Source organism: Silurus aristotelis, assembly GCF_946808225.1.
Source record: "Silurus aristotelis genome assembly, chromosome: 10".
NCBI lineage: Eukaryota > Metazoa > Chordata > Actinopteri > Siluriformes > Siluridae > Silurus > Silurus aristotelis.
In genome coordinates, this window is record NC_139583.1 from 9,184,727 (window position 1) to 9,197,273 (window position 12,547).

The following is a 12,547-nucleotide window of genomic DNA, read 5'->3' on the forward strand; positions in this document are numbered from 1 at the left end:
TCTCTCTCTCTCTCTCTCTCTCTCTCTCTCTCTCGCTTTCTCTCTCTCGCTCTCTTTCTTTTCAACCTGAGTGGCACGAGCCAGTCATGGGCATCTACAAATTCACATATGCAGAAGAGGATGAATAGTGCTTTCCATTGAAAGTGCTATACTGCCATATGAAGTTAAAGATGAATTTGGTTGGATGTGTTAGTTGTGTGTGATTCCGCCCCAGACCACAAAGTGCCCTTAAAAATTTTGTTTTTTGCTTTTCGGTTTGTTGTTACAGTGAGGAAAATAAGTATTTGAACACCCTGCTATTTTGCAAGTTCTCCCACTTAGAAATCATGGAGGGGCCTGAAATTGTCATCGTAGGTGCATGTCCACTGTGAGAGACATAATCTAAAAAAAAATAAATCCAGAAATCACAATGTATGATTTTGTAACTATTTATTTGTACGATACAGCTGCAAATAAGTATTTGAACACCTGAGAAAGTCAATGTTAATATTTGGTACAGGAGCCTTTGTTTGCAATTACAGAGGTCAAACGTTTCCTGTAGTTTTTCACCAGGTTTGCACACACTGCAGGAGGGATTTTGGCCCACTCCTCCACACAGATCTTCTCGAGATCAGTCAGGTTTCTGGCCTGTCGCTAAGAAACACGGAGTTTGAGTTCCTCCAAAGATTCTCTATTGGGTTTAGGTCTGGAGACTGGCTAGGCCACGCCAGAACCTTGATATGCTTCTTACAGAGCCACTCCTTGGTTATCCTGGCTGTGTGCTTCGGGTCATTGTCATGTTGGAAGACCCAGCCTCGACCCATCTTCAATGCTCTAACTGAGGGAAGGAGGTTGTTCCCCAAAACCCCGCAATACATGGCCCCGGTCATCCTCTCCTTAATACAGTGCAGTCGCCCTGTCCCATGTGCAGAAAAACACCCCCAAAGCATGATGCTACCACCCCCATGCTTCACAGTAGGGATGGTGTTCTTGGGATGGTACTCATCATTCTTCTTCCTCCAAACACGTTTAGTGGAATTATGACCCAAAAGTTCTATTTTGGTCTCATCTGACCACATAACTTTCTCCCATGACTCCTCTGGATCATCCAAATGGTCATTGGCAAACTTAAGATGTGCCTGGACATGTGCTGGTTTAAGCAGGGGAACCTTCTGTGCCATGCATGATTTCAAACCATGACGTCTTAGTGTATTACCCACAGTAACCTTGGAAACGGTGGTCCTAGCTCTTTTCAGGTCATTGACCAGCTCCTCCCGTGTAGTTCTGGGCTGATTTCTCACCTACCTTAGGATCATTGAGACCCCACGAGGTGAGATCTTGCATGGAGCCCCAGTCCGAGGGAGATTGACAGTTATGTTTAGCTTCTTCCATTTTCTAATGATTGCTCCAACAGTGGACCTTTTTTCACCAATCTGCTTGGCAATTTCCCCGTAGCCCTTTCCAGCCTTGTGGAGGTGTACAATTTTGTCTCTAGTGTCTTTGGACAGCTCTTTGGTCCTGGCCATGTTAGTAGTTGGATTCTTACTGATTGTATGGGGTGGACAGGTGTCTTTATTCAGCTAATGACCTCAAACAGGTGCATCTAATTTAGGATAATAAATGTAGTGGCGGTGGACATTTTAAAGGCAGACTTTTGGGGTCTTTGAGGGTCAGAATTCTAGCTGATAGACAGGTGTTCAAATACTTATTTGCAGCTGTATCATACAAATAAATAGTTTAAAAATCATATATTGTGATTTCTGGAATTTTTTTTTTAGATTATGTCTCTCACAGTGGACATGCACCTACAATGACAATTTCAGACCCCTCCATGATTTCTAAGTGGAAGAAATTGCAAAATAGCAGAGTGTTCAAATACTTATTTTCCTCACTGTATGTTTAGTGTAAATAAAACCAAACCAAACAAGCTTTAATTTTTGCCTCAGACTTAGATGTAAAAATACTCTTATTAGAGTGTTCATTAAAATACTTTGGGTTCCTGCTGCAAAGTCCAGGATTATTATAAAGATTGATGAATCAACAAATTTTGCAGCCCCAGTCTGTTAATTTTGCCCTGAGAGCAACGTAAAAGTGTGTTTATAATTACATCCCCTGCCTTTGTATTATATAAAACAAACTTATATTAGTCAATGTCAATATTAAAAAAAAAAGTAATAAAATTGTCTGACAACATGATTGTGTACATATAAAGATATAACATTCAATGCCACTTCTTTATGATTATTATAATTCTTTTTTTTTTTTTTGTAGTGTCAAATCCTGCTTCCAGAACATGGAGATCTGTAAGCGTCGCGTGAACATGTACGATGCAGTCAACCAGAGCAAGACCCCGTTCATCACGCATGTAGCCCCTAGCACTTCCACCAACCTCACCATGACCTTTAACAACCAACTCAACACTGTGCACAGCCAGGTCAGTGTCTACATAACTCACAAACATATACACGACAACACACACATATATACACGACAACACACACATACATTCTTTTCTATTTCCCCTTTGCATCCGAAAGTGCAGTTATTGAATCACACACATTGTCTCATTTATGGTGAAGCAATGCAGTTAACTTCTCCAAATCCCTATGCATTCGTGCTGGTTTAAGGTGTGTGTGTGTGTGTGTGTGTGTGTGTGTGTGTGTGTGTGTGTGTGTGTTCTGAATAACTAGGCAACAGTCTATACTTTCTGCCTGTTTGTCATTTTCTTTCTCTCTGGCCATACGGATTGCATGGCCATCCAAACTGCTGACTGCTAATCCAGGTCTAAATCACATGTCCGCTTTAAAAGTTTCTACATCCTGCTGAATTATGTCCTCCCTTCACTATCAGCTGATCAATGCTGCTGTGCTACTATACAGGTTGTACTAATCATGTTTGTACGCTCAAAATGCTGGACTTGTGTTGTTATTGGTTTCTACTTTGATACTTATATACAATTGAAAGAGTCTTGAGTAGAATTGTAAAAAGGGAACGTATACTTTTGCTGAAGAACAGGGGATTTGTACTTTTTCTCATGTACAGGAATTATGCACTTCATCCAACATCGAACTTACCCTATTCAAAAGGTGTCATAGGAATGTAGGGCCCCATTTGCACCCACACATGTAATGATGATTTAATGTCCCTGTTGTGTGCCTTGGTATTCTGACTTTAAACATAACTACAGAGTGTAGATACACTTAAAAATGCTTTTTGAATGGCATTCAAGGCCAATATCAGATACATAAATATGACTATTTATTAATCATATTACTGCTTTGAACTACAGAAAACCGTTTCTTTTTACACAAATGGGAAAACTGTCAACCTTGAATATGTGAACTATATTCAGGATATTTGCATATTCCACGTAGTGCATGGATAATATTTGAAAAAAATTATGCGGGTGTGCAGCGGTATTGGTATATTGGTATTGATAACTTTTGAACTCAATTCACCAACTCTAAATATTCATCGAGAGAGCCTGCTTTCCCTGTAATTTACTGGCTTTTGTTCACACGTGCCCTTCTCACTAAAACCCTGATCTAGCACTCATCCTTGTTTATTGCTTCATCAATCTCCCTGGGACTTTAAAGTAAACACTTAACCTCTTCCAGATTAATTACAGTTGAATTTCTGCCATTAAAAAAGCACACATATAGAATGTGCTTGAGTGTACGTGTTGGGTGGTAAGGTCTGTTCCATTTGTGATTGTGAAAAGGGCTGGGCTGGTTCATGTTTTATTAGCAGGCTGCGAGCTGCAATGTTTATTTTGTTTGATGAATGCTACAGTGGCGTATTGATTAACTCTCTCCCCTGGTGCTCATCGGCCGCATGAAACAGGAGAAAATAAAAAATGAAACGTGCCACTCAGAATTTTCCCCATGCAGACACTAATGAAAAGCTTGTAATTACTAGCAGTGGCATGAAATGAAACAGGATTGCTTCAGTACTAAATGAAAGTAAATAAGGCTACCCTTCATTAAAACGCTGGGGTTTGGAGTAGGAAATGTTGATCAAGGACATTTTAGATACCTCTTGTTCCACATGTCTGCTGTGGATTATGATTATGTAAACCTTGCATTTGACTCAACAGTTATTATAGCTGTATTTAAAGACATGAATAGTATGAGTTCGCCTGTGCCTAGGCCTAAAATGTCCGCTTGGTTTTGCTTTCTTAGGGATTATAAAATGGTAATTTACCTTGCGTACTTTCTTTTTGTCTTTATGGCCAGAGTAAAGATTTAAATCAAAGTATTGCACTTTTAGTCCTTCAGCTAAGAAGAAACTCACTCACTGTAATAGCTGAGATGGTAAAAATAACAAGATAATAGGTGAAAGGATCCTGAACCATGCAGGATAAAACACTCCAGAGGGGAATAAAGACCAGGCTGAGGCATTTGAAAAGCTCAGTGTCTTTCTCATGCTGTATAAATGTGTGTGGGTATGTTTAATCACAGTGCAGTGCAGAGAGAAATTATTATCTTCTGCTAATGAGACTGAGCAAGTTCAATGAGCTGGAGTAGCATAAACTGTAACACGAGAGCATTGATTGACACATACTCATCCTCCATCCCCCTCCCATCCCAGAGTAGCGGTCAATAAGCCATTTTATTGAACACCAGATGTACTCATGCTGCACATCAAATAAATGTAGCGTTTGTGTTGATATGCAGTGGATTATTAATGACTTCGAATATGAAGCATTAAAAGGATGGGTTTCAATTTTTGTATTTTTTATTTGTGGTTGTAAACATTTTAAGAGCTCACATCCGTATAGAATAGTACATCCAGCTTATTTAGTCTTGTAAAGCGCACAGATGGTTTGGCTTTCAAAATCATCAATTGCAGGTTTCTTAAAAGCTATTTTTTTTAGACATCTTACCTGAAACATCCCTCGCTGATGATGACCCTTAAGACACCTACACTATAATCAGTGCATTTTTATAATTTATGATTTTATAGTTTTTTCTCCGTTCGCCCTCATTGACAATCCACCTCATCCCCTTTCACACCCACTCCTTATGCTTTTGTTTGTCTTTGTTTGTTTGTTTCTTTCTTTATTGACTCCATCGGTTCCTTCAGGCCACCAACCTGGCTCCCTCCTCCACCAGTGCCACCCTTTCCCTTGCCAATCCCGATGTCTCCATACTAAACTACCAATCTGCACTCTACCAGCCTCCTGCAGCGCCCATGGCTGCCGTGGCCCCCAGGACCATGCCCCTGCAGCCTGGCGCCCCTCAGCTCTGTGCCACTCGGCCTGATCCTTTCCAGCAGGCACTCATTGTCTGCCCACCCACTTTTCAAGGTGAGAGCAATATTTCTGCACATTGGGTTCTCTATGAACATGTTTGTCTTAATACAAAGATTTGCACAAGGATTGAGTAGTTTTATAGCGTTTCTATTTCGTGAGAGAATGCTAGTTAGTAAACTTTGTGCATTTATTAAATATACACTTAACGATCATTTTATGACGAACACCTGCCCCGTAATGCATCTATCCAAACAGCCAATCAGGAGACAGCAGTTTAATGCAGTGTATAAATCATGCAGTTACAGGTCAAGAGCTTCTGTTAATGTTCACATCAAACATCTCAGTGACTTTGATTTGATGGTTTTTAGTGCCAGATGGGCTGGTTTGAGTGTTAGAGAAACTGCTGATCTCTTTGAATTCTCGCACACAACAGTCCATAGAGTTTAATTGAGTGGCGGGTTCTGCAGGTGGAAACATCTTGTAGATAGCCAGACTGATTCTAGCTACCACAAAGGCTATAGTATCTTGATTAACCAGACTTTATTACCATAGAGGGTGTCTCTTTAAGGGATAATTCGCAACAATAGCAGCTCACAAGAAAAATAGCCATAAGGCTAAAGTGAGCACCAACTGGTTCGAAAAGTCTGGTTTGGCCGACATGAGTGAAAGTTGATTAGATAATTGAATGAGTAGGTGTACAGGTGTTCTTAATAAAGTGGTCAGTGATAGTACACAGTAGTAAACATTCAAATCCTGATAGCTATTTAGTTAATTTATCTGAATTACTTGCCTATGATTACTTGGTAAATATCAGTCATGTGTTGAAAATAGAACTCAAAATAGAAATGAAAAGACCTGTGGCGCTTATGCTGTGTTCTCAGGGTTGCAGGCGTCCCCTTCCAAGCACAGCGGCTACTCCGTACGGATGGAGAATGCTGTTCCCATAGTGACTCAGGCACCTGGTGGTCAACCCCTGCAGATCCAGCCTGGCCTTCTCACACAGGTAACACTTCCTTGTTCACCATGGCAGTGAAGAACCATGCGTGGTAAACTAATTAAAACCTCTCTGTGTCTCCGACTACAGCCGAATGTGTCTTTGGAAAAGACCAATTAGCATGACCCATTTTGTTTTAATGAACTATAATTCACCTCCTTTGACAAAGACTTTCTCATTTGGTCATATATTATAATTGCATGTGTGTGTGTGTGTGTGTGTGTGTGTGTGTGTGTGTGTGTGTGTGTGTGTGTGTGTGTGTGTGTGTGTGTGTGTGTGTGTCACAGGAGCTGGTCCCAGAGCCTGTTACCAGGCTGGGCTTTTAGTCTCCACTGAAACTTAGCACTTGTGTTTTTTCCCCTGGAGTGAAAGCCAGTCATGGTCTGACGAGCATGACAGAAGCCGGCTCTCAGAAAGATCTATGGACGCTGACGGGTTTTTCAGCCTCAGGGGCCATAAGGCAGGACCTGTACTGGATTGATGATGTTTGGCTTGAACTTCTTGACTAGCTGGTGGAGTTTGATATTTTCCAGCCAGTTTTAAATTCAGACTTTAGTTACTTGCTTCATGGAATGGAGACATAACTTCTTTTAATTTTAAGTTTAACATGCTGATCTCCACAACTCCGTCCCATTCTCGCTTGTCTTTCAAATGTGTGTGTGTGAAGAGGGATGAGGCTGGTCCCAGAAGGCTGCATATGCCTTTATTTGGATCAGGAATGCAGAAAATGCAGGAACAATCAGGGAGGGTGAGCATTCAGAGCCTCTAAGGTTGACAAAGGGCCTTCAACAAGCGGGATAGACTGGGCGCCATGTCAAAATGGGGGTTGTGCAGAAGATGGCTATGCATGGAAAAGAACCCTTATCTGGGTTACAGTTTCAGGGCAGATGAGCTGATTACACACCCCAGGCTAGTATGTGAGAACTGAAAGTGCACAATGTAGGAAAAGAGCTGCAGGGACATAATGTCCAGTATAGAAATAAATATTTGTGACAGCATGGCTGCAAGCGAAATAAATAATCTGCTGAGAATAAAGTCATTACCTTAAAGCAAGTCGAGGGTGCGCGTTGCATATAGGTTAATAGTGCTTTCAGCTTTTCATGTCAGCTAATACAATACCAAGTCCTGACTCGAAGTGTTCTGGGAAAACATCACCAAAGTACAAAAAGAAGGACATGTTCTAGTTTTATGCACTTTTATGTTTCACAGCTTGAGCCTTTAAGATAAATTGTTCAACTTCACTAATGACCGCCCTCTATGTGCCTCTTCTCTAATCCCAAAATTCGCTTCAGACAAAAACAGTCCACAGCAACAGCAGGTAAAAAAAGAATGAAGGTGACAGTAAATATCTTGGTCATTTTTGCCATTCACCAAACACCTTTAAGGACATTCCAGCAATTTGGGAAGCCATGCATGACTAAAGACATGGCCAGACACAATTGAACTTTTTTTTTCCCTAAGGCCCTTGTTTGGTCTGTCTCTAAGCTTAAACATAATAGACCCCTGCCATTTGTGGTTAGGCCCCCTTTGTGTGAACCAAGCGTTGTAGCCCATACTGATGACATGGTAAACTCGATGTGCGAATGGTATTAAAGCAACAATTCATTAGTTGTACATTAAACTGCTAATCAGTAGAGCTGCATTAAGCCATTAGAGCTTCAGACACTCCTCTGCTAGGAACGTCTCTGGGCAAATTACGCCTGGCACTCTGTACACTCCATGCCAGTCATACAAAGCAGCTCCTCACAAAGCGGCTGAATGGGGGGCTCCTGAATTTAATTAAATCCTGAGCTGATTTGGAAAAACGTCAAAGCCATCAGCGCACTGCCTGGGAAATGCTACATATCTTTATTAAGGCAAGGTCTTATCTTTTTTGAGATGTGAGTCAAGGCCACGCTTCATTTTTTTTTCAAGGTGCATTATGAATCTCTTAAGATATCGGTGCCAAGGGAAGAATGAAAAACACCAAAGTTAAAATGAAAAGTGACAAAAGCTTTTTGTTATTCAACAGTGGCTTTTTGCCAAAGTTGTGTAATTTTTTTGTTGAATCTTTTTTGAGCACTTGTAAAAGATAGTGGCAAATAGATAAATGAGATTGTCTGCATTATGCCCAGTGTTATATTTCCTGAAATAAATATATTGCTATAGTAATTTAGAGAAAGACTAGGACACATTTATGATGCATAGTCATCTCCCTGCATAATCACCGTGCCTAAAGGCAATGTTTGACCCTTTTGGTAGCTCTTTGGCACAGATTGGCACACTTGCTAACGGTCACAGCTGCAAATAGCTTTGTCCCTTTCTCCTTATATGAAACCTGTGGGTGTTCTAACGGAACCTGTTTAGTTGAGAGTCTTACACTCTTGTACCCCCTGCAGAGAAAACTTCAAACTATGAACCCAACGCCCCTTAATTCTTTTTACCTCTCCTTGTTTTGCAGCAGGCTTGGCCCTCTGGTACCCAGCAGATCTTGCTGCCCCCAGCATGGCAGCAGCTCACCCACACCTCTGTACAGCATGCCACCGTCATCCCGGACTCCATGAGCACCTCTCAGCCCCTCACCAACTGGAGGTGAGCACCACCTGTGTCCCAATCACTCATTTGCAAAAAATACAGCAGCTCACACAGGAGTGATTTTGACATCTGGCAGAAAAAAAAAATGATATTCATTGCTGGATTTTTGTTGCCGGGTTCCCGCGGCAGCGTTTGTTGCCGTATACTTAACACGAGAATTGAAAACAGAAAATGTGTTTCAAGCCGCATAGAAATAATATCTGTAAATAAAATTTACAGATTACAGAGTTATCCTGCTATTTATATGAATTTGGTGTCCCTGCTGTCTTAGTTTTGTTTAAAAACAAAATAGGCATTTTTTCCATAGATTTGGAACTAAATGTTGTTCAGAATGAACAGATTAACATTTTAAACACACATCTGTACAGATATGCAGAAGGTTCTCATGGCTAGAGGTGTGCACAGTGATACGCCAGAAACAATTGCATGACTGGTCATATGTGAAGCATCAGCACATCGCTGCACAGTGCATTTACATACCAACTGCCTGATCAGTGACGTGGTGATTTAAATTAAACTAGTAGTTAAACCGTGTATATTTTAGGCCCAAATAAATGTTAGAAAATATCACAAGCTGGTACTAACCACCATAATAACTGCAAGATTTTGATGAAAATATCAGTCGGGTGCACACGTCAAGTTCAGCCCAGTTATGAAGTGACGAGTGATAAGGAACTGTCAGGGCTCACATACCGTGCTGGCAGCTCTCTGCTTTAAGCTTCCTTTTTGCTCTGTGTTTTCTAGAGACATGGAGGTAGAGATTAAAAAAAAACTAAATCAACAACATAAAAAGAACATTCAGGTTTGGGCCACGCCTACTTTTGGTTTAATTGTGAATGCAGATACATATACAAATTTCTTTTTAAAAATGCAGATTGTATTATTGAATAATTGTATTGCAAAAGGAAAGTCATAGAACGGCTCAAATAACACATATTTTGAAGTTACTTGTATCCAAAGCAACTTACAGTTGAATTGAGCAAATGAGGATTTCATAAGCGCTATTAGGTTACCGCTGATGAAATGTGTGTCCCTGAGCTTGTTGGAAGATGTGGAAAGTCGTCCGTCTTGCTCCACACCAACATGTACGTCTGAAGCTGCACCCAGTCTCCTTTCAGCACAAGTTCAGTTTTTTTTTTTTAAACAGACCATTAAGCGTCATTTGCAAGCATAGTCATCTGTCATGTTGTTTTTATAATTCAAAACAAGAGGTGTTTTTGGTTTGTGTTTCAAAATAGTTGTGCAGCTCGATTTAGAAACATTTAGAACTGTAGGGAAACCAAGAGCCCTGTCATAATGAGGCAGTGAAGATATTGATTAGCAGCTGTATTAATTATACCCGTTATATGTATACTTCACAAGAATGCACACATCACAAATCCCCATTATTGAGCATGTTGATACTTATTTGCACCTTTAAAACACAGGGGGAAAGTGTTATATTGCATGGCTATTTGACTTTGATGAATGAGCAAGTTGAACGAAGGCAGGAAGCTGTGTACTCAGTCTACCAGCTGGGTTTGCTCATGAATTATGCATGTAAAATGAAGTACAGTTTTATTTTAAAATCTGCTAGTCAAAAGTACATCATATTGCGCTCAGTGCTAATCAAGAATTCGAGTTAAATGTTTTAAGAGTTTTTGAGTGGTTCGCGGGGCAGCTCGGGTCACTGAGTTAAATATAATGGGAAGGATTCGAGCTGGCTCATGTTGCCGTGTGGGCAGCAGGCTCGGGCTTATGTGGGTTTGCTGATGTCGTGAGAAGTGGAGACGCTAGCCTTCAGCCCAGCCCTGACGGCTCTATTGTCCTCGCCGAGCCCGTCTGCAGGAGTGTCGCACTCGCACTGCAGAGTCAGAGATCTCTCCTCTGAGAATCATCCTTCTGCTGTCAGTCTGCTGTGTGTCCAATACAGACGCTGCTGCCTTCTACTGGACAAACATCATATTGAATTAGGTCACGATCGGTAGCACTGCCATATAACATGGATCTTTGGTCGGCGTTGCTTGATTTATTTAGAGTTGCATCGATTTACCTATCTTTATTCAAACTGAGCCTTGGCTTTGCGAAAGAGAAAAGTATATACCGGTGTATATAATTTTTTCTCTTGCAAAGGCAAGCATTTTTATTTAAAGAGCAATTGCAAATGTGGAATCAAGAAAGCTTGTAGTCTTTTACATTTCAGCTCTTTTGTTGAAGCTGAATTCAATCAGATATATATAATGGCATAACAGGCATAACATTATGAAATTATAACATGTTGACTGTTGAAGTGATTAACAGTGATTATGTCTTCATTATGATGATAGTGGGTGGGATATAATAGGCATCAAGTTACCAGTTTGTCCTCAAAGTTGATGTGTAAGAAGCAGAAAAATGGGCAAGTGTAAGGACTTGAGCGAGTTTGACAAGGGCCAAATTGTGATGGCTGGACGACTGTGTGAGAGAAAAACTGCAGCTGCAGTAGTCAGTATCTATTAAAAGTGGTCCAAGGAAGGATCAGTTGTGAACCGGCGACAGGGTCAGGGGTTAATGCTGGTAATGCCCAATGGGTCAGAACTGTTTTGTCAGCAAAAAGGGGACCTACACAATATTGTTTAGGTGGTAAAAAAGCTGTATATAGTAAAAGATGCTCATTTTTTTTTTTTCAGGAATTCCCATCCCCACAGCAGTCATTATAATCCCATCATGCAACAACCAGCCTTGCTTGCCGGTCATGTACCCCTGCCTTCTCAACAACCTTTGAATGTGGGTGTGGCTCATGTAATGAGGCAGCCTTCAAGCAGCTCATCCTCCAAAAAGAGTAAGCCACAGCAAATGAGCAACAGGTCAGTAAGAGATAAAGGATGTTCGGTTTTCTGTGAGATATTGTAGGATGAAAGCGTTTGTATTTCAACGCTAATATGTGTCCCTCTGTTTCAGGAACATGTCCAACTACGAGGTGTCTTCCTCCCAGGCGGTGTTGTCCCCTCAGCGCTCAAAGCGTGTGAAGGAGAACACACCGCCACGCTGCGCTGTGGTACAAAATGGCCCCTCTGCTCCCTGCGCCCCACCTCAGGGCTGTGGAGGAGGAGGGTGGGGAGAAGCGCAGGCCTCCAGCACAACACGAGAGCACCACGGACCACACAACCAACACTCACAACACAACCCCCCTCGGCAAACCATCATCATCCCCGACACCCCAAGCCCAGCAGTGAGCATCATCACCATCAGCAGTGACACAGATGAAGAGGATGAGCACAAGCAGCCTAATAACACCAGGTCAGCTTTTTTTTTTTAATGTATACTGTAATTACATTTCTTGCAGAGGTGGAAATTGTAATTAAATATTCTATTTAAGTAAAAGTACTGTTACTTCAATAAAATTTTACTTTAAGTACATGTAAAGTTACTGGTCTAAAAATCTACTCAAGTAAAAGTAAAAAGTAGCTCAGTAAAAATGTACTAAAATTTAACTGTGGAAGGTCGGGTAGGGGATTCTAGTGTAGTTTAAAAAGGACAAGGAGATAAAAAATAAAATAAAATTATTGAACGGACAAAATAAAGTGCAATAAAAAAATAAATAAAACACTACAGTCTATAACTTGATGCTAATGTGAGTTATCCTCTTTTGCAGCAAAAATTGATATTAATGATATTATTGTACTGTATTTTACTGCATGCATTTAAAAACCTTCGATTCGACGGCATTTCGCTTTCTGCTGGGTCTGTCTTGTCCATCTCCCTCTTTCTTTTAATTTTTTTTTACT

General features: G+C 40.8%; 2 protein-coding genes across 5 annotated transcripts in view; one reads left to right on the plus strand and one right to left on the minus strand.

Moving 5' to 3' along the window:
* LOC310731884 (uncharacterized protein) overlaps positions 1-12,547 on the minus strand; it is a 421,718-nt gene that overhangs the window by 278,785 nt on the left and 130,386 nt on the right. The window lies entirely within an intron of this gene.
* hipk2 (homeodomain interacting protein kinase 2) overlaps positions 1-12,547 on the plus strand; it is a 92,622-nt gene that overhangs the window by 73,561 nt on the left and 6,514 nt on the right. Inside the window, exons 7-12 of one of the 4 annotated variants that reach the window (XM_083551884.1) lie at positions 2,251-2,413; positions 5,158-5,287; positions 6,115-6,236; positions 8,671-8,798; positions 11,450-11,626; positions 11,721-12,059. In XM_083551884.1, coding sequence (XP_083408010.1) covers positions 2,251-2,413; positions 5,158-5,287; positions 6,115-6,236; positions 8,671-8,798; positions 11,450-11,626; positions 11,721-12,059 — 1,059 coding nt within the window. Of the gene's footprint in view, positions 1-2,250; positions 2,414-5,064; positions 5,288-6,114; positions 6,237-8,667; positions 8,799-11,449; positions 11,627-11,720; positions 12,060-12,547 lie in introns of all 4 variants that reach the window. The other 3 variants (XM_083551883.1, XM_083551882.1, XM_083551881.1) reach the window with 3 other exon arrangements.